This window comes from Vanrija albida, assembly GCF_041260175.1.
Source record: "Vanrija albida strain AlHP1 chromosome Unknown contig_5, whole genome shotgun sequence".
Lineage (NCBI taxonomy): Eukaryota > Fungi > Basidiomycota > Tremellomycetes > Trichosporonales > Trichosporonaceae > Vanrija > Vanrija albida.
In genome coordinates this window covers 807,244-826,553 of record NW_027191424.1, presented here as the reverse complement: position 1 = coordinate 826,553, position 19,310 = coordinate 807,244, and the positions used below count along the sequence as shown (strand labels likewise).

General features: G+C 62.9%; 7 protein-coding genes across 7 annotated transcripts; 4 read left to right on the top strand and 3 right to left on the bottom strand.

Moving 5' to 3' along the window:
* Positions 1–112: 112 nt before the first annotated feature.
* On the bottom strand, positions 113–4,597 carry SEC31 (protein transport protein S31; the record flags this gene model as incomplete). The annotated part of the gene is made up of 7 exons (XM_069354904.1): positions 113–148; positions 197–400; positions 449–543; positions 590–3,497; positions 3,535–4,041; positions 4,077–4,305; positions 4,356–4,597. The coding sequence occupies 7 exons, from the start codon at positions 4,595–4,597 to the stop codon at positions 113–115; spliced, it is 4,221 nt and encodes a 1,406-aa protein (XP_069206975.1).
* Positions 4,598–4,949: 352 nt separating this feature from the next.
* On the top strand, positions 4,950–6,481 carry RRP9 (pre-rRNA processing protein; the record flags this gene model as incomplete). The annotated part of the gene is made up of 3 exons (XM_069354903.1): positions 4,950–5,238; positions 5,274–6,021; positions 6,073–6,481. 3 exons carry the CDS (start codon positions 4,950–4,952, stop codon positions 6,479–6,481), a joined length of 1,446 nt encoding a protein of 481 aa, XP_069206974.1.
* Positions 6,482–6,586: 105 nt separating this feature from the next.
* Positions 6,587–12,263, bottom strand: Q8F55_006442 (uncharacterized protein; the record flags this gene model as incomplete). Its single annotated transcript, XM_069354902.1, has 6 exons — positions 6,587–7,354; positions 7,393–9,429; positions 9,467–10,594; positions 10,635–10,823; positions 11,017–11,164; positions 11,218–12,263. The coding sequence occupies 6 exons, from the start codon at positions 12,261–12,263 to the stop codon at positions 6,587–6,589; spliced, it is 5,316 nt and encodes a 1,771-aa protein (XP_069206973.1).
* Positions 12,264–13,408: 1,145 nt separating this feature from the next.
* Q8F55_006441 (uncharacterized protein) lies at positions 13,409–13,862 on the top strand (the record flags this gene model as incomplete). Its single annotated transcript, XM_069354901.1, has 2 exons — positions 13,409–13,668; positions 13,823–13,862. 2 exons carry the CDS (start codon positions 13,409–13,411, stop codon positions 13,860–13,862), a joined length of 300 nt encoding a protein of 99 aa, XP_069206972.1.
* Positions 13,863–14,553: 691 nt separating this feature from the next.
* TRS20 (TRAPP subunit) lies at positions 14,554–15,275 on the top strand (the record flags this gene model as incomplete). The annotated part of the gene is made up of 4 exons (XM_069354900.1): positions 14,554–14,804; positions 14,850–14,911; positions 14,946–15,028; positions 15,183–15,275. 4 exons carry the CDS (start codon positions 14,554–14,556, stop codon positions 15,273–15,275), a joined length of 489 nt encoding a protein of 162 aa, XP_069206971.1.
* A 274-nt stretch (positions 15,276–15,549) lies between these two features.
* vma16 (V-type proton ATPase subunit c'') lies at positions 15,550–16,436 on the bottom strand (the record flags this gene model as incomplete). Its single annotated transcript, XM_069354899.1, has 7 exons — positions 15,550–15,576; positions 15,626–15,676; positions 15,725–15,864; positions 15,900–16,015; positions 16,074–16,151; positions 16,189–16,300; positions 16,358–16,436. The coding sequence occupies 7 exons, from the start codon at positions 16,434–16,436 to the stop codon at positions 15,550–15,552; spliced, it is 603 nt and encodes a 200-aa protein (XP_069206970.1).
* Positions 16,437–17,077: 641 nt separating this feature from the next.
* On the top strand, positions 17,078–18,879 carry Q8F55_006438 (uncharacterized protein; the record flags this gene model as incomplete). The annotated part of the gene is made up of 7 exons (XM_069354898.1): positions 17,078–17,162; positions 17,216–17,253; positions 17,318–17,788; positions 17,840–18,347; positions 18,389–18,535; positions 18,573–18,706; positions 18,754–18,879. The coding sequence occupies 7 exons, from the start codon at positions 17,078–17,080 to the stop codon at positions 18,877–18,879; spliced, it is 1,509 nt and encodes a 502-aa protein (XP_069206969.1).
* Between the last annotated feature and the right edge of the window lie 431 nt (positions 18,880–19,310).

The window sequence follows — 19,310 nt, the reverse complement described above, 5'->3', positions numbered from 1 at the left end:
AACATCCGTAATCAATCATGCACCGAGCGCGCACTCAGCGCCGCTCTCTAATGCCAGATGTCGACACTTCATTTCATACGCATTCGTCACTCGCCGTCACTATTTTGTGCAATCAGACACCCAAGCGGATAAGCTGCTTGACTCCAGGCTGGGGATGTTAGTCATGACCACGCACCACCACCTTCGCGCCACTCACCGCCCAGTGGCTTGTATCCGAGGTAGCCGTAGTCAACAGGTCAACGTGGATCGCGAGCGCGCCGTTCGGGTCGCGCGCCCCGATCGCCTGCACAATCTGGTTGAGCTTGGCAATCGTTTCTGGTCCAACCGCGTCGTTGTTGAGCTCGTCAAAGAGAATGTTGAGACGGCGGTCAGTGTCCCCGACAATCTTCTTCACATGAGGCTGTCTTGTCAGTACACGTCCAAGCGCCACACTCAACGCCACACTCACAGGAACGTCCGCCTGCTTGACCCGGGCCAACTCGGCCGACAGCGCGTCGTACACTGGGCGTGACTGCGCAGGGATGTGCGAGCGGTCACCGGCAGCTGCGCTGTGTGAGCGACTGGTCCAACACAATGCGTCAACACTCACGATGCCTGGGCTGAGCAGGTGGGGATGGCGCCTTGGCTGGAGGCGGGGTCGCCGCGCTGGGTGGGCGCGGGCCCGCACGTCCAGGAGGAGGCGGGCCGCCTACCCTCGCGCCAGGGGGTGGAGGCGGAGGGCTCACAGCGCCGCCGAGGGAGTGCTGGGGCGGGCGCCCTCCTGGACCCAATGGAGACAGCGCGCGCGGAGGCGGGCCGGCGACGACACCGGGGGGAGGCGGGCCAGCCCTCACAGTCCCACGAGGAGGCGGGGGTCGCGCCGCCGCTGGAGGCGGGGCGAAGCCGCGCGGCGGCGACTGCGGCGCAGCGCCGGGGGGTGGCTGGGATGAGAACGGCTGCTGGATGGCGGCAGGTGGAGGCGGTGGGGGCGGCGAGCCCGGGGAGCCGCGGTTCTGCGACGGGGGACGAGCTCCTCCCTTCGGGGGCGGAGGAACAACGCCAGGCGGTCCTCGACCAGGTGGAGGAGGCGCCGCGTGGCCCTGGGGAGCAGCTCCATACGGCGACGGCGCCTGCTCCGACATCGGGAACGGCGAGGTAATCGCCGCAGGCTTGGGGGTTTCCCTCTGTGCGCTAGCCGGACGCTTGGGGGCAGCCAGGGAAGGGGCGTCGTTCCATCCTGTCAGATCACGTCGCTGGGCAGCTGGGAGGAGAGGCTCGCCAGTCTGCGCGTTCACAGCTCGAGGGGGAGGGGGAGGGATGCTGGCACCGCCGTATGCCGGCTGCGAACCACCGTACGAAGGCTGGTATCCGCCGTACTGCGACTGAGGCTCCGGAGCTCCGTAGCCGTTAGAACCATACGACTGAGGAGCGTAGCCGGTGGGGTTGTAAGGCGAAGACTGCTGAGGCTGAGGGGGCTGGGGCGCACCGTAGGGGTCTGACTGAGTCTGAGCAGGAGCGTAGGGACCGGACTGCGCTGGGGGAGGCGCGTAGATACCTGGTGCCGAAGGAGGGGGCCTGGCAGTCGGCTGCGTCGCGTAGGGGTTGGACGGGGCCGGCTGGTACGCAGCAGGAGCAGCTGGCTGGAACGACGTCGGAGCCGGGGCATAGCTGTTGTACGAGTTGGCCGCGGGGTACTTCTGGGCCGACGGACCACCAGCTGCCCTGGTGCTCCCAAACGTCTTCGAGGACTGGCCAGGCTTCTGTTCTGCGACACCTGCAGCGACAAAGACACGCTCACGGGCCTTGTCCAGAGCAAGACCACCGGTACCGATGTAGTCCTTGGGGGTCTGCTGCACATACTTGGCAGCAATGTCCACAAGACCCTGGGTGGCAAGGAGGTCGGCATACTCGTAGAACCTGTCGTAAAGGCCGGCCAGGGCGTAAGTGCGAGCACCAGCCTCGGTGGTGGACGATGACGGAGCCAAGTCCTTGTCAACGTAGCCAGTCGCCGCCTTGAACACGGCAACCTTCTCGATGAAGGTCTGGAGAGCGTTGACGTGGGCAGAGTAACGAGGGGCGTCCGTTGTAGCGGCCTCCTCCTCCGACATCTCGTCAATCCAGATCGAAACGACGTGCTCGAGGTTGCGAGCAGCGAGGTAGCAGAGGGTGGCGTCCTGGCGCGCAGTCTTGGCAGCCTCCTTGTTCTCGGGGCTGTCAGATGCGGCGAGAAGCTGCCACTTGAACTGCAGGCGGCGGCCGAGCTGGTCGGCAAGGTTGGCAAAGTCGGCCTCCTTGGCAAAGGTGCAGAGAACGACGAAAACGACACGCCACTCGCCGAGGTCGGCGTTCTGCACAATGTCGACGAGGTCCTCGGTGACGATGGACTGGAAGACGCGCAGGAAGGGGTGGGCCATGGTGCGACGAGCAAAGTAGGCCTTCTGGGTCTGCTGCAGGAGCTCAGGACCGCCGCGGACAGCGAGGAGGAGAGCGTCGGCAAAGCGCTCGGAAGCGAGGCAGAGGTCAACGGCCGAAGAGAAGTCACCAAGAACCAGGGCCTGGGTGATGAGCTTGTCGACATCCGACTCGCCAGGGGGGTAGATGTGGAACGTGTTGTCCTTGCCAATGTTCTCGGAGCGAACCGACGAGGGGCCAGAGCCGATGGTGGCGGCAACCGACGAGTCGGGCAGGGCGTTCAAGTGGGGAACAATGTTGTCGAGCTGAGGGTTGCGGAGGCTGCCACCCTGAGCGATGGACGAGAAGAAGTCAGGTTCGTCGCCAGTGGCAACAGGGGTGCCGGGGCCGCTGTTGCTGAACAGGTTGGCGGCAGCGCTCGACGACGTGGGGGTCGTCTCCTTCTCCTTGTCCTCCTTCTCCTCCTCGTCTTCGGCCTTGACCTCAGGAACCTTGGGGAGCTCAGAAGGAGACTCCTTGGCGGGCGAAAGCTTCTTGACCGCTTCGGCAACCTTGGTAGCCACCTCCTCCTTGGAGAAGCCAAGAAGCGTGATGAGGTCCTCGCGCGAGTTGGTGCGGAAGAGAGTCTGGAGGGCCTTCCACGCGGCGTCGTCCAACTTGTTGCTCGCGAACTCGGCAAGCTTCTCCTTGTCACCAGCAGTCTCGTCGAGGGCTTTTGCGCGCTCAATGATCGAGTCCTCGGTGATAATCTGGCGGAGGTGGACAACACCGCTCTGGTGCTTGCCGTGGGCATCGGGGAGATTGGAAACGCTGGCGAGAAGGCCACCGTAGCCGAAGGTGGCCGAAACAGGACGGCGCATCCACTTAGGGGCCTGGGTCAAAGACTGGACGTTGACACGGTCGTCGCTCGCGTTGGTCTGGCCGAGCGAGCTGAAGATGTCCTCGGCGGTCGCCGAGTCGGGGAGGGCGGGGGCGGCAGGCTCCTCCTCGCGCGTAGCCTGGAGAGAGTGGATACCAATGTGGCCGTCGAACGACGCGGTCGCGAGGATGTTGGGGTTGCTGGGGCACCACGATGTCTGGAAGGGCCAGTCGCTGGTGGTGGGAAGCTAAAGAGTTAGCGCAGCCCCTCGAACAAACACCTACCTCGCCGACAATGTCGCCAGTCTGGGGGTTCCAGAACAGGGTGCGGTTGTCCTTGCCGCTCGAGACGAGAAGGTCGGGGTCCTGCTTGCACCACGAAACCGAGAGCACGCCCTTGGTGTGGCCGGAGAGGATGCGCTCCGGGGCGCGGGTGTTGCGGAGATCCCACAGCATGATGATGGGCGACTCGTCGTCCTCCGAAGCAGTGATGAGGCGAGTGCCCTGCTCAGGGTGCCAGCAGACATCGCTCATGCCGCGGCGCTTGCCGACCTGTTGCCCAGCAAAGCGACCCGAGACGTCGCCCTTGGCAGCACCGCCGCCGTACTGGAGGCTGACGACCTCCTTGCCGGCCTTGAGATCCCAGACCGAGGTGTATCCCGACGAGGACGAGGCGGCGAACACGCGCGAGACGGTCGTGTTCCACTGGAGGGCGGTGATCTCGTTGAGCTTTGTCGAGAGCTGTCCAGGGGGGATCGGCTTGGACGGGTTATTCAAGTCGGTGATGAAGAGCTGTTGTCAGTAGAGCTTCAATACGACAGTCGTACCTCTGCGTTGATGGCACCCGAGAGCAGCAGGTTCTTCTGGATAGGGTTGAAGTCGAGGCCGCGGACCGGACCAGTGTGGAGCTGGTCGTTCTTGAAGATCTGGGCATCTCCACCGTCGAGCAGCTTGACAGGGTCGTAGAGGTAGAGCTCGCCCGTCTCCATACCGGCGGCGATCACGCCGCGTCCCGATGCCGTGGCGCCGGGCTGCGACCAGGCGAGGCGGTTGAACCTGGCCGTTGTTAGCAGCTCGCACGCGACAAGCAGTTCGAGGCTGCTCACCTGCTCGAGACGGTGACGCTGCCCTCGGGCTTGTTCTGGCCCTTTGCGCCGAGACGGTAGCCCTGGGGCGAGGCATCCGACTCTGATTCGTAGAGCTTTGGAGCCCAGATCTCGAGCTGCGAGTCGTTGCTGAAGCTCTCGTCGAGGGCGCCGGCGACGGCGCCGGTGACGATGAGGGGCACCGACGCCGGCGAAGGGTCCCACGCGAACGTCGCTGTGCGCGAGATGTCCTTGAGCTTCATGCTGCCGGACGGGGTCGGGGAGGGGGAGGGGGTGGGTGTGGGTGTGAGGGAGTGGATGATGGTGGAGATGTGCAGTGCGGAGATGGTTCAGCGTGGTGGATGCTGGCTGGTGCGTCTGCTGCTGTCACCTGTCACCGTGGCAGCGACCATGGCGTGCGTGGAAGAGAAACGCGTCACTGGGTGGGAATAGGTGTGTGTGTAAATTGGAGCGCCTATCCTGAGGCTGGGCCTAGGCGCCCAAGCCACGTGCGACCCACGCTCCGTGCCTGGCAGTTCAAAAGTTCAAACCGATACCCAAGTCATCGACAACAGCAACGAGCCGACATCTCGCAACACCCACAACCACCACACCATGCCCGACGCCTTCTTCCAGTCGCAAAAGAAGCGCAAGCGGCCAAACCGCGCGGGCGGGTCTTCGCGGCCGCCGGCGCGCAAGCCACGGGCGGCGCGGGACGAGGAGCTCGGATCAGACGAGGGCGAGGGGCGCGAGGTCGACATTGACGACATGGACTTTACGGCTGGGCGCCGGCCTGCGGCGCTCGACGACGACGAGTTTGTCGACACGAACGAGACGGCGGCGGAGAAGCGTGTGCGCCTGGCGCGCGGGTACCTCGACAAGGTCAAGCAGGACATTGAGGATGGTGGGTGCGGGCTGGCTGGGCGCGGCTGACGGCAGAACGCGCAGAGGATGACTACGACGCGGCCGAGATCGACAAGGAGCTAATCGCGTCGCGGCTGCGCCAGGAGGTCGACGAGGCCGAGGGCCGGATCCACCGGTTCGTGTCGTCTGCCGAGGTCACGGGCTCGCGCTTCGCCAGCACGCAGCACGTGCCGACCGGCGTGGCGCTCACGGCGACGGGCCGCGCGTACGTGTCGACCAAGAACGGGAGCGTGCTCGAGTTTGACCGGGCGACGCTCAAGTCCAGCCGCCTGCCGGGGGGCGAGCACAAGGGCGCGATCTACGCCGTCGCCGCGAGCGAGGACGGCAAGTGGGTGGTCACGGGCGGCGCGGACAAGCTCGTCGGCGTGTGGCGCGACGGCGCTTGGGTCGCAGGAATGCGGGGGCACAAGGACGCCGTGTCGAGCGTCGTGTTCCCCCCGCTCGGCAACGCCTCGGCGCACGTGCTCTCGGCGTCGCTGGGCCGCCACCTCGCGCTCCACTCGCTCTCGACACTGAGCGCGCTCGACACGTTCTTCGGCCACCAGGACGCGATCAACTCGGTGTCGGCGCTCAAGCCCACCGCCGCAGTGACGGCCGGCGGCCGCGACCGCACCTGCCGCTGGTGGAAGGTCGAGGAGGAGGTGCAGCTCGTGCTCCGGTCGGGCGGCAAGACGCGCGACGGGGACAGGGAGTACGTCGAGGGGTCGGTCGACGTCGTGTGTGCGCTCGACGACTCGCACTTTGTTTCGGGAGGCGACACGGGGTGAGTTGCGTGGGCGGAGTGCTTCGGAGATGAGGCGTACTGACTCGCCAGCACAATCTGCCTCTGGTCCACGGGAAAGAAAAAGCCAATCTACTCCAAGGTACTCGCCCACGGCACCGACACGGACGGCCACAACAGCCTCGTCGAGTCGTCAAAGACGCCCGCGCCCCGCTGGGTTACCGCCCTCGCCGCGCTCCGCGGCACAAATCTCTTCGCGTCTGGCTCGTGGGACGGCTGGGTCAGGCTATGGGTCATGGACGCCGAGCTGCGGACGTTCAAGCCCGCCGGCGAGTTTGAGCTCGGCGGCTTTATCAACGCACTCCAGATCCTCCAGCTCGACGACGGCATCGTCATCGCCGCTGCTGTCGGCCGCGAGCCCCGCCTCGGCCGCTGGATCTCGCTCAAGAGTGCGCGCAACGGCCTCTTCGTCGCCAGTCTCGACCTCAAGTCGGACGTGTAACTACCCATCCAATGTAATATGTCATCCAGTATCCATGCATTCGGCGTTCCTGGCAATGTGGTTATGGTGCTATAAACAAGATGCAGGGTATGTGCATGGCGTCAACTAATGCTCGTCATTGTGGGGGTGGAAGACAACCGTCGTGTCGTGGTCGGCGGCAGAGTCGTCGTCGTCGTTATTGTACTCGGAGCCAGCAGACAGCTCAGAGATGGCTTCGAGGTGAGATTGCAGGTCGGCCTCGAGATCGTCATCCGTCTCTTCGGCATGGTGTGACGATTTCGACGGAGAGTAGGGTGAGTCGTCGGCAATGTCGCTGAACGTGCCGTCCCGCCCATCAGCAGGGCTGCTTTCCTCAGGCGACAGGTGGAAGTAATCCGGCGTGCCGCTAGGAGGCCGCGTCGACGCGCCGTCGTTGGGCTCTTCGTTGAAGTCGCCGCCCAAGATGGATGGAATAGACTCGGGGCTCTTGAAGCCACCGGGTGTGGGGCTTGGAGTCACCGGCAAGGAGATGTCGTCTGTGCCTTCGGGGCTCTTGGCACTCCCGTTGGGCGCCGGGCTCTCGAAGATGTTCATCATCATCTTCTGGGCTAAAGAGCCAAAGTCGACATCCTGCGAGCCCATGGACGGCAGCAGGAAATCGCTGAAGTCGGTGTTGGCAGGCAAGGGTGAAGGCGGAGGCGCTGGCTGGCGGCGCTCGCGTTTGATGCGTGGCGTGCCCTCCAGCTTGAGGCGCTGCAGTCGTGCGTCGATGAGGTTGTTCTCCGACGACGTAGACGCGCCTGTAGGCTGCGGTGTGAGTGCCGCACGGGCAGCGGCCCGTCGCTCGCGCAAAGCGACCTCCTCCTGGCGGGCGCGGTTCGCCTGTCGACAGAACTGGCACAGTCAGCAATTGGAGCAGTAGAAGGACCAACCTTGTACGAGGATGTAAAAGTCCGGAAGATGCCAAAGAATTCTTGGCTCTGTAGACGTCTTCCGTGCTCCTCTCCTTCGCCATAGTACGTCTCGACGTCGCGCAGTCCCTTCTCCGCGTTGATGATCCCGTCGCGCAGCGTCTGCATGTCGTCTTCGGCGGCAGCGGAAAAGCGGAACATCTTCCTGGTGTAGCCATCCTTGTCGGTTTCAAAGTTGGTCTCGAGCGACTGGCGAATGCTGCGAATCTCGTCCAACATCTGCTTGGATGTGGCCTGCATGTCGGAGAAGCTGACTCGGCTGGCATCAGACGGCTTCTCGAGCTCGTCGAGGAACCCTTCGAGCTCTGGGAAGTGCTGTGCCACGGTGCGCTCCAGGAAATGCAAGAGGTTCTGTCCGTTCGAGGATTTGGTGTCGACCAGCTTGTTGATAGAGCCAATCTTGAATCCATAGGCCCCACCGGCAAAGTTGGTTCCATTGAGGTAGTTGCCCATGGTAAGAATGACATTGAGCAGCTGTTGGAACTTCTTGGCGTTGCGGAGGTCCCCGCAGGCGACGATAAGGAGGTCGAGACTCTGCTGCAAAAGCTCCACGTTCTGGGCGAACCGCACTTGGAAGAGCATTCCTTTCGCACGATCGGCGAGGTGCGGCACTTGAATGAGGCGGACCATGAGACGGTCAGCGGGGTGGAGCAGCTCCAGCTCTGCTTCCGAGTCGGCCGAGTGTGTGAGGAGCTTTCCTCGGTCGTCGTCGTTTGGAAGCACGCCGCGAAGCTCGTGGAGGAACGTTTCCGTGCAGAGTTCCTTGTTGAAGTTTGCAATGGCGTCGCTCAGCTTCTCTGGAGGCATGAAGCTCTTCGCGGTCGAACCAGCCATCAAGATTTCGATGCGCTTGCGGTGCTCGGGGGCGAGTACACTGAGAAGCTCGGTTTCCTTCTTCTTCTTGACAGCGTCGAAGATGATCTCTCGAGCCTTGAACTCGTCTTCGATCTCCGACCAGAGGTTGGCAGCCTTCATGCGCTGAACAAGCTCCTCCTCGGCGACCGGAGCCTCAGGCTCCGACCAAACAGTCTTTTGGAGCTGGGCTTTGGAAACCTTGTCCCATTGAAGCTGCTTCATCTTCTTCGAGGCCACCATGGCGACGTTCTTGCGAGAGTCGTTGACACCATGGAACAGCGAGCCGATCGGCGCGTTTGGCGCGCGCGAAACGGCGGCGCTGCCGAAGGGCCCGCGTGGTGGGGGTGGTGCGTCCGGCGTGCGTGGTGGGGGTGTACCCGCCTTGTTGAGTTTGACACCTCCTCTGATGCCCGCAAGTAACCCAGCCATGCCAGCCGGGCCACCGGGGGCTCCACCTGGCGGGGGTGGGGGTGGAGGCGGAGGCGGTGGTGGTGGCGGGCCGCCGGCTGCTGAAGGCGACTTTGCTGCCCGAATTCCAGCCAGTAGCGCTGCAGGTAATCCTGGTGGTCCACCAGGTCCACCAGGTGGTGGTGGCGGTGGTGGCGGCGGTGGAGGAGGCGGTGGTGGAGGTGGTGGTGGAGGGGGGGCAGCGCCCGTGGCAGCAGACACGATGCCACGAGAAGCTGCTGCTGCCTCCTCGGCCTCAGCTTCGGCCGCCTTGGTCTCATCATCCTCATCCAGAGTGGGGAGCGCGGGGGCAACAGTGGGCAGGTAGTCGTCGGGCTCGTTGGAGCTGGCACGTATTGTCCTCGCCCGGCTGAGCACTTGGGCGGAGAAGCTATCCCTGATGGACAGGGATCGACTGGCAGCATCAACACCGGCCAGGTAAGCAATGTCAGATTGCCCGTCGTGGTCCTCGCCAAGGTTGACAATTGCAGGAGCTGATGAGCTCCGAGCAATTGCGCGGTAGCGCAACTCTTCCAGGAACTTGTGCTGCTGTTCGATACCCGAACTTGTCGGGCTCCTCGGCGAGCTGCGCAAGATCGACTTCTCTTGAATGGGAGGAGCATTGGGAGCGTGGCGCCGCTCGTGTCTCGTGCTTCGTGATGACGACGTAGCGTGGCCGTGGAAGCGAACAGGTGACTGATCGTTAACAACTGCTCTTCTACGATACACTCACGACTTTGTCTGCTCCTTCGGCCAACGAGTTCTCGATATGGGCGCGGACGTGGTCCTCTTCGGCGTCCAGGAACTGAGAGCCCGACAGACGGACTCTCTCGGTTGAGGGAGATTTTGCGGTCGCGCTCTTCTTGGCTTTCGGAATCCGAGTGCGGGGACCCTTGGGAGCGTTCTCGGCCTCGAGCTCGTCGCCATCACCCTCGTCCTCATCCTCGCTGACATCGTCTTCAGTCTTGCCCAACCGTCTGCGACCTTCCAGGCGCTGGATCGTCTTCTTCCGCTCCCACTTCTCGCGCAAGTCGTGGATGAGCTTTCGTCGATCGATGGGGCCGTTGGTCATTGCCTGCACTTCCTCCAGGTGGTTGGTTTCCCGCAGCATGTTGAACAGCTCTTGGATGTAGAGCTCCAAGTCGGCAATGCGTTGCTCGTAGTCGCGCTTCTGGCCTTCCATCTGGTCCTGGATGTTGTCTCGAGAGTCGCGAGCGGCCTTGAGCTTGTCCTTGAGGTCGGCAATCTCTGCCCTCAAGGCAGAGACGAGATCGTGGCTGCCGGCGGCCATCTCCTCTAACAAGTCGACCTTTTCCCGTTCGCTGGCGGCTAGTCGAGCCTTTAACCCCTTCAATTCTTGAAGTGCTTCGTCCATACGCTGCTGCTCGACAAACTTGCCCATGACCTGCTGCACCGAAATGCCAAAGGCTCTTGAGAAGTCCTTGTTTAAGTCGGGCGAGTCGTTCATGACAATGCTCTGGATCAATTGGTCGATGAGCTGGAAGTATCGCACCCGGTCCTCGCCCTCCTCCTTGATGAGAAGAAGGTGTCGGAACGTGTTGAGGAGGTACGAGCTGGCCTTCGATCCCTTGGTCATGTCGAAGAGCGCGCGGAGGACGTCTTCGGGTGACTTCATGGACTGGAGCGTTTGGGTGTTCTGCTCCTGGGCAAGGTCTCTGCGATCTGCTTCTTCCTCTTCTTCGTACTGCTGGATCAGCTTGGTGGTCGAGTGCTCGTTCCATGTCTTGATCTTGGCGAAGACACCTTGCAAGTTGGCGAGGTCGAGTTGACCACGGATAGAGATACGGGCCCGAAGATCGCTTGCTGATGTGAGAGCGTGCGCAAAGTGGATCATAGTCATCTGCACGGGGTCAGCGTGACGCGTGTGTGGGTGCACTGACAGTGTAGTCCAACAGCTGGTTCGACTCGACGCCCGTAGACGTCGCGCCGACCTGGGAACCCATGCGGCCGCGGCTGTTGACGACCTCCTCGGTCTGCCTGATCCAGCGCTCGAATCGGGAGACCTTGTTGGTGACGCCGACTTGAGCGTTGTGGTTGGCCTCCAGTTGTTCGAACGCGCGGAGGACGATCTGAAGGCCTACTCTGTCTGGCGAATTCTGCTCCCACAAGGAGAAGAAGAGAAGGATCTCTGCAGACACTTTCCGACAGGGGGGGTGAGCAGAGAGGAGAGAGTTGGCGATCGCGTATATGACTTGAGGTTGTTTGATGGCATCGTTGGCTCCGATCTTCCCATCAGTGGGTGGCAACGGAACATGTACACACCTTTGTGCTCAGTGATCGTTTTAGACACTTGAGAAGCTCGAGTTCCGTTTCAACCTCCAATCCGCCCTTGCCCCGCCGATGTGATAGCGTGTTGAGGTAGTTTGCAAGGACGACCTGGCCCTTGAGGTCCATGAACTCTTGGATCCAGCTGGGCAGTGGTCAGCAGGGCAAAGCCAGAGGTCCTGTCACCGCTCTACTCACTCCAAGGGGAAAGTTCGCAGCGAGACGTTCAATGTCGTGAGGTGTTGCTGGGTCAACTTGTCGTCTAACACCTTGCGGATGATGTACTCTGGGCTGTCACGCGGGATGGCGGCTGCCGAGCGCCGTCCTCGGCCCATCTTGACGGCCTCCTCTTCCTTGGCCTTGTGCCTGCGGGCCGTCTCCCAGCGTGACCTTGCGTCCGCTTCGACCATTTGGAACTTTGTGTCGACAGACAGGGTTGATGTGGTCCGAGCCACGGCCGAGGCGGCGGTCATGGTCGACAGGTTCGAGTGCCGGGACGAGATGGAGGGCACGACATTGCTCGACGAGTCCAGGTCTCGGTTCTCGACGAGCACCTGGAAGAGCCTCTCTACCTCGTGGTCAGAGGGCCGCGGAAAGGCAAAGTCCTCGTGCCGTGTGCCGCCGCCGGCGATCGACGACGCGTAGTTGGGCATTTGCGGTGCTGGACGGCCGGGTATTGAGACGGGAACGTAGTTCTGTGTCGCCCTTGTCAGAGTGGGATATCGCCCTAACTCGTCGTTGGGCCGCTGCGAGACGGAGCCGGAGGAGGACGCTACTGTTCTGAGCGACGCCGTATCTGAGCCCCTCCTGGTTGCCAGGGTTGCCGACGAGTGGCCGTAGTTGCTGGTGTAGGGGTGCTGGGGCGAGCCTCCAAACTCGCTCTTGATGGAGGGGGCGCCGTGTCTGCCGTTTGTGTGAGAGTCTGCGCTAGATGCCGATGACTGTGGTCGAATTTCCTCCATGAGAGCAGCGCTGGGGCTCATCATGCGAGCAGTGGGAACGCCATCTTCGCGGCGGCCACTGAGCGTATAACTTAAACCTGCCGATGGGCTAACGGCGACGACGGGGACCGGCTTGGATGAAGGGAGTTGATTATAGGGGACCGAGTGAGCAAGTTCGCCAGCCTGTGAAGATGGTGGTCGCTGGCCTGACGATGCTGACGAGGTCGAAGTCCGCGCGCTTTGGCGCGACTTTGACGCTCTGTCCCCCTTGGATCCCTTGTGCCCGTTGAAGAACATGGACATTGTGGGGGGACGCAGCGCCGGCGCGCGTTGATGCGCTGTCGCTTAAGCAGCTAGCTAGCAGTGAGTGCGATCGTGGTGATGCCAAGGATCGAGCTGCCGACGTGTAGGTGAATTGTGATGGCGTCGGCGGGCTAGGTGACGGGCGGGTTGGCCGGGGTGAGGCAGAGGCGAGGCGGGTGCGCGCGCGAGGAGGCGTCGGCGGGCTCCAGGATGTGAACGCGGTGGCAATAAGCGGGGGCGGTGGGCGGGGCGGGGTGTGGGTTGCTGGCTTGTCTTGCCGGTCGATGCGTACGCTTTGCAAGTAATATAATGTAGAAGAGATATTAAAGACGAGTTGGATAAGACGTGTAAGGACGAAGGTGAATCGAGACGAGAGACCGAGTTGCCGGAATGAGGAAGGTTGGACGCGCGATGCTACACGACGGCGGCGGCGGTCGGCGGGGAACCACGAGAGGACGAGGGACGAGAGGGACGGCAACGACCAGAGACACAAAGTGGGGGAACAAGTGACACTGTTGACACTGATGCTGCTGTTGATACATGCATGATACGGGCACACGCTACAATGGCCATGGACGCGACCCCCACATGCATGAGAGCGAGCTGGTCGGGTACGTGGCTGCCTGGTTGACTGCCTGGCTGTCTGCTCTGGACCATCTCGCCGGGTTGCATGCACGCGCTTTGGGTCATTCAAAACGAGGTGTCAGGGGTAAATAGTAGACGGGCTAGAGGTTACAAGTTGGCGGCGTCAGGCGTCAGGCGGCGCGGCGTGTGTGCGTGCGTGCGAGGGAACGGCGGCACCCACCCACCAGACCACACCGCGCGCGCGTACGGCAGAGACGGCGTAGGCGGCATGCGCGGCGTGGGCAGCTGGCTGGGCCCGCCGCACTTGACCACTTGTCCCTGTCTTGCCTCCCTTGTGCCATCACATCACGCGGGCGCGCCAGGCACGCGGTCAAAACGGCTTAGGATCTGGGCATTTCATCCTAAACAGATCCACGTTTTGTAATCCACAAACCAAGGCGATTAACGGCGATTAACACACAAGCAAGTGACACGACCGACAAACCTCCACTCACAAACGACACTCAAACCCCAACTTGCACTCGCACTCTAACCGTCACTCCCACTCCCACACCCACACCATGCCCCCGCTCCCAGACTACGGCAACGAAATGGCCGGCGCATGGTCCACGCCAGCAGCCGCAGCAGCCCCAGCCGCCGCCGCCGCGTCCGGCCCCGAGCCCTCGGTCGAATCCACGCTCGAAAAGGAGCGCACGATCAAGAACATCCTCGAGCTGCGCGACGGCCTGCGCGGGCTCCTCGTCCGCATCACCGAAGTCGAAAAGGAGACGGACAAGCTGCGCAACGACAACGAGTTCCTCGGCACGTACATTGACAACCTGTGAGTCTGCGGCAGCGGCACGGCACCCCCTGCCCACTCGACCAGGGTTTGGCATGTCCCACGGCGCGCGATGCCGAGACGGTGCGCGGGTCAATCGTCCAGCGCGAAGCGTCGTCCTTTCTATCTCCGAGGCCGCCTACTGACACGCACGCAGCACGCGCAACACGGTCGTCGCGGCTGGCCAGAAGCGCTAGCCGTGAGGCGGGCTGGAGGGGGGCTGGAATCGGCTGTATGGAGCGGCGCCGCCGCCGGCCTCGACGTCTGGAATCGGGCTGCGAGCTGCGCTTGCTGTGGCCATGGTCACATGTCGAGCGCCGCGTGCTCATGCACAACCCGCGCGCGGTGTATCGCGCTGTACCGACTGTGATCTGCGACTCGTGACTCTCGCCTTCCCCCGACCCCCTTCCCCGCGCACGGAGCCCGACTCTTCATCATCACCTAGCATACTGCACCACTGCATCATAATCATTGTAGACGCGGCGTGGCCAGCAAGGGCTCGCTCGCATTGTAACCTAATGTACTTGTTTCTGGGCGGGGGAGTGGCTTGGCGGGCAGGCGAGCGGGTGAGGAGGGAGTCGCCCCGCGCGTCGTGCTCGCTGCCATGCACAGGAGCGAGGTAGCTCGTAGCACTGCAAGACGCCGTGGCCGTCGCGCGGTCTCCGCGACATGTATCAGCGTTGCGACCAAGCTCGCTCGAGCAAGCAGGCGATGCAGGAGACACGCCCCGCGGTGAGGCCTCGACGACGGCCCGCCGACCCCGCACCTACCGCCGACCTCCACCTGACGCGTCACACCAACAAGTCATTTCACGAGCCCGACCACGACCATCCTCGCCTCACTCACATCCCACTCACATCCCAACTCATACCCCCCAACGGCCCCCCGATGGCATTCTACCTCGCCATAGTCTCGCCGCTCGACACGCCGCTCTTCGAGCTGCAGTTCGCGTCGTCCAAGCCCGCGCCGCCAAGCAGCGCAGCCAGCGGGTCCTTTCCCTCGTGGAGCACCTTCTCCAACGGCGACGGCGCCGCGGCGCCAGCACAGCAAGCGGCCCAGGGGGAGAAGCACGTGCTCCAGATGGTCGCGCACGCCGCGCTTGACGCGGTCGAGGAGGTGTCGGAGGGCACGGCGAGTTTGTGGGTCTAGCTGGCTTGCGCGTGCGACGGCTGATCGGGCTCTAGGTATCTCAAGGCCGTGGACAGGCACAACGAGTGGACCGTGTCGGCGTTCATCGCGAGCAATGGTGCGTCTTGGGGCGTGGGGAGGCTCACGCGTAGTCAAGTTCGTGCTGCTGCACGACGCGAAGAACGACGACGGGATTAGGCTCTTCTTCGGCGACGTGTGGGAGCTGTATGTCAAGGTGGGTTGGCTGGCCCGAGCTGGCGGCGACCGGGCTCGAAGAGGGCCTGGACTGTGCCAGGCTTCTGGCCCGGACGGCGCTGCACCCCGTCGCAAGCCTCCGGGCACCACTGGCCACACCTCGTCCCCCCGTACTAACCCACCTCCCACCCCAGGCATCCCTCAACCCGTTCCAAACCGTCAACACGCCCATCCGCAACCCCGCGTTCGAGACAAAGGTCCGCGCGAGCGCAAAGCGCTTCCTGTAGGCGCTGCACACGCCGCACTCCCCTCCCCCACCCCACCCAATACCCACGACTCGCAATGATATCATGCATGCTACTTGTTCTAAGATTGAGAAGCTAAACTTGGGCCGGGGGCCGCTCTGGCGCAAGGTGTGAGTGGGATGCCTACGGCCGACACCGAGCACGTACCGAAGGGCTGGATGAGATCTGGGTCCCATCTTCCATCGTTTAGAACGGTGGTGTCGGCATCAACGTGCTGGGCGTTGATGGGTGTTGGATGCGGGGGGGAGGGAGGGGTTTAGGCAAAGTTCTCGGCCTGTCCGGACTGTCGGGGGTGAGCGTGCATCCCGGGTTCAACCACACTCTCTACCCACAATCAGGAGACCAACAATGAGGCCAAAGAGACCCAAGACCGAGCCGAAGATCTACGCCTGTCAGCATCGCGCCTTCCCTGTCACCACGGTCACACCCACCTCGACAATGAGCATCTTGACGAACAGCGCGCCGTCCGCAGCGTCCGCCAGCGCCGTCGACGAGCCGGCAATACCAACAGTCAGGCCGCAGAACAGGTTGCAGAGGCCGACCGCGAGACCGCCCCAGAAGATGGCAAAGCCTGAGGGTTAGCAACACTCAAACCTCCTAACCCACCAGTGAAGTAGTTGTTTTCCGTGAACGGCGTGTCGACCTCGAAGCCGTTGGCCTTGGCCTGGAAGACGATCGACATGATGATGCCATACACGGCGACGACCTCTGCGAAGATGATCCTGGAGAGGCGGGTCAGCGTCGCGTCCCCGGTCACCCGCCCACGTTCTTCACACTCACGAGATGAGGTTCTTGGTGCTGATACGCGGGGCACGGACACCGCCACTGAGGATACTGGCGCCGGTGATGAAGATTCCCCTGGGGGGTTAGCCACGCCCATCAAGCACCAACGCACCATCCGGCGCCGGCCACGGAGAGGCCGATACAGAGCGCGATGCCGGTCGACGCCCACGCGAACGGCGACACCTCCTCGAGGAACTTGCCGACGTTGAAGCGGTGGCCCTGGCCTGGGGGACGTTAGCGATGCCGGCGCAGTCTAGCAGCCGCCGGCCGAGAAAACACACCCGTGAGGAGGAGGTAGAGGCCAATGACGACAACGGTAGCTACCCCCGTGCCGTAGACGCCGCCGTAGTAGTAGCCCATCTTGTGCGCGTTTGCGTGTCCGAGTGACCGATGCCGCCGTCGAGAGAGGTCGCAGGGAGGGTGGTGCAGTGAATCGTCGTGTCGTGACGATACGATACGCTGGATGAGTGTGGGTTGGGGTGGGTTTGGTGTGATGTGTGTCGGCGTCAGTGGATGGTGAGGGTGAGGAGTGACTGGTTGGCGGCAGTGGTGGTGGGCGCGGAGGTTGGCTCGTCTCCGCGTCATGGCAGTTCGGTCACCCACCCAGCCAGCCAGCCAGCCAGCCAGAGTCTGTCCGTCCTCGCCCGTTTGCCGCCGTCGCCGCCGCCGCCGCCGCCGGCGGGTGTGGATTCAATTGCTCACTGCTCGCTCGCGCCATTCCGCCCGCACCACCCAAACCCACCCGCCCGTATCAACCACCACCACACCACCACCACACCACCCCACTGCGTCGTCTCCACTCGTCACCTCACCGCCCGACGGCACACTCGACTCCGTATCAACAACAACAACCCACATCACCCCATCACTCTCACCACCACAACCCCAACAGCATCAAGTGGCGCAAGTATACCTGCATACCTCTGCTTCACTTGATCCAATCGCGAGCTCGGCACACACACCCCACTCGTCGCACCACCAAACTAGAACAATACAGGCTCATGTCATCCCCAGACGGTAGGCCGACAACCGCCCCACTCCCAACCGACGAGGCTTCCTCAAACGGCCAACCCTCGACAGCGCGAGGTAGGTTGCTCTCATGCACAGGCGCCCCTTGCATCCACTGACCATGCGCCCAGAGTCCATCTCTCTCAAGCGGGGCCGCGAGGGCTCGGTCGTAAGTGACGCTCGACAGACCCGACAGAAGCGCGGTCCGAGCAGAGCGCGCTGACCCCAACTAGGACCCTCAGGCAAGCGAAACGCCTACATCGTCGCATATTGCCGCCAAAAAGAACCGGCTCGAGACTGCCAGCGCCGACGCCGACATTGTCGAGACTGACGAGGATGCTTCGGCCGCTGCGCCGCTGAAACCCGAGGCCGGCAAGGAAGGCCACACCGTCGGAGAGGTTCGCCGCAAGGTTGAGGAGCTCAACTGGGAGGAAGGCGCCGCTCCCCGAGACGGTGCCAAGGCCGAGGTTGACGTCGACGCGTCCGAAGACTCGAAGGACAACGACAACTCCAAGGCCGACTCCAAGGCCGCCTCGGACGCCGCCGACAGTGCCGACTGGGTCAAGGTCAGCAAGCCCGACGAGGACGGAGACTCTGCTGCTGGCACGTCGGAGAGCGAGTCGCCCTCGCTCAAGAGAAAGGCTGGCGATGAGGCCGATGTCAGCAGCGTCGCGTCTGACGAGAAGAAGCGCAAGTCGACCTCGGTGGGTTGGCCTCGGTCGGGCTGTTGCGCCACTTGCTGACCACCATTGCAGCCTGCACCACGCACGGAGAAGGACTCGGCCGCGGCATCGGCCACGGCGTCTGCGCCCACGCCCTCGTCTCCACCAAAGAAGCCCCAGGCGACCTTTGGAGCTTTCAGCTCGAAATCCTCGCCATTCGCTTCACTGTCCTCGTCATCATCGCCTTTCGGCTCTGTCGCAGCGTCGTCTTCGCCTTTCGGCTCTGTCGCAGCGTCGTCTTCGCCTTTCGGCTCGGCCGCGGCGAAGCCATCTCCGTTCGCGTCGGCCGCTGGGTCGTCATCTCCATTCGGCTCGGTCAAGCCCAAGTCAGCGCTTGACTCGGCACCCGCGGCCAAGCCTGCTGGAACGTCCGGCTTTGGCAACTACTCGAATGCGTTCACCCAGTTCGCCAAGAAGTCGACTGATGCGGCAGACGCCGACAAGCCCGAGGCATCTACATCGACTACCACCTTTGGTGACATCTTACAGGAGAAGCACGAGGAGGAGAAGGAGGAAAAGGTGGTCTATGACAAGCAGGATGGTACGTACCATGGCGATGGAGGTGCTCTACTGACTGCTCAGTCGTCACCGGAGAGGAGGATGAGGAGACCGTGTTCCAGACGCGCGTCAAGCTGTTCAGCATGGATCAGGAGGGTGCTTGGAGAGAGCGAGGCCTCGGAGCGCTCAAGCTCAACAAGCGGAGGGCGGATGGTGGCGGTGCGCGTCTTGGTACGTCGCGAGTGCGTGGCATTGATCTGACACACAGTGATGCGCGCGGACGGTGTGCTGCGTGTTATTCTCAACTCGTCGCTATACGTCGGCATGACCTGCCTGGAAGACGGCAAGCACGTGAGGACGACCGTGTTCGAGGGCGGCGAGCGCAGATTCATCACCATCAGGGTACGTGTTCTGCCAGTGTCTGTGGACCCACTGACCCCCACGCGCAGACTGCCAACCCCAAGGTTGCTGCCGAGCTGAGCGCTGCGATCCAAGAGCACACGCCATTGGAGTCTGCGCGCTCGCCGTCGGCGGCTGCGCGATCTCCGTCGGCTGGAGCCAAGGAAACTGTCTAAGCATGTTGCTGTTTCTGTGTCAATCATTCACCCTGCACCCGGTGTTGGTGCATTATCCCCCATCTGACATGGGTTGGGGGTGTGTTGCTGCACATCCGTACATATCCTCCCTCACTGCCTCTGTTTCTCTCACGTCCCACTCCAGTCCCCCTGCACAGTCCCTACGCCGCCTCTGTACGCCTTGCCGTGTCCCACCGGTTGTCCGTGCTAGAACGGACAGGTGGGGCCAACTGTAGTATGCATTGCGGGGTAATCGCACGGGGAGTAAAAGGTCATTATGGGGAGTTGGGTGGCGACTATGGGGCGGGTGCTGCACAACGAGTCGTGCGGGTGATGGGACGGAGCCGCAGCCGCCGCTGTGAGCTCGTAGCAGCGTACCCGGTTTGGGGTCTCTGCTCGCGGGCTACGCCGCCATGCACCGGGGGCTGTCA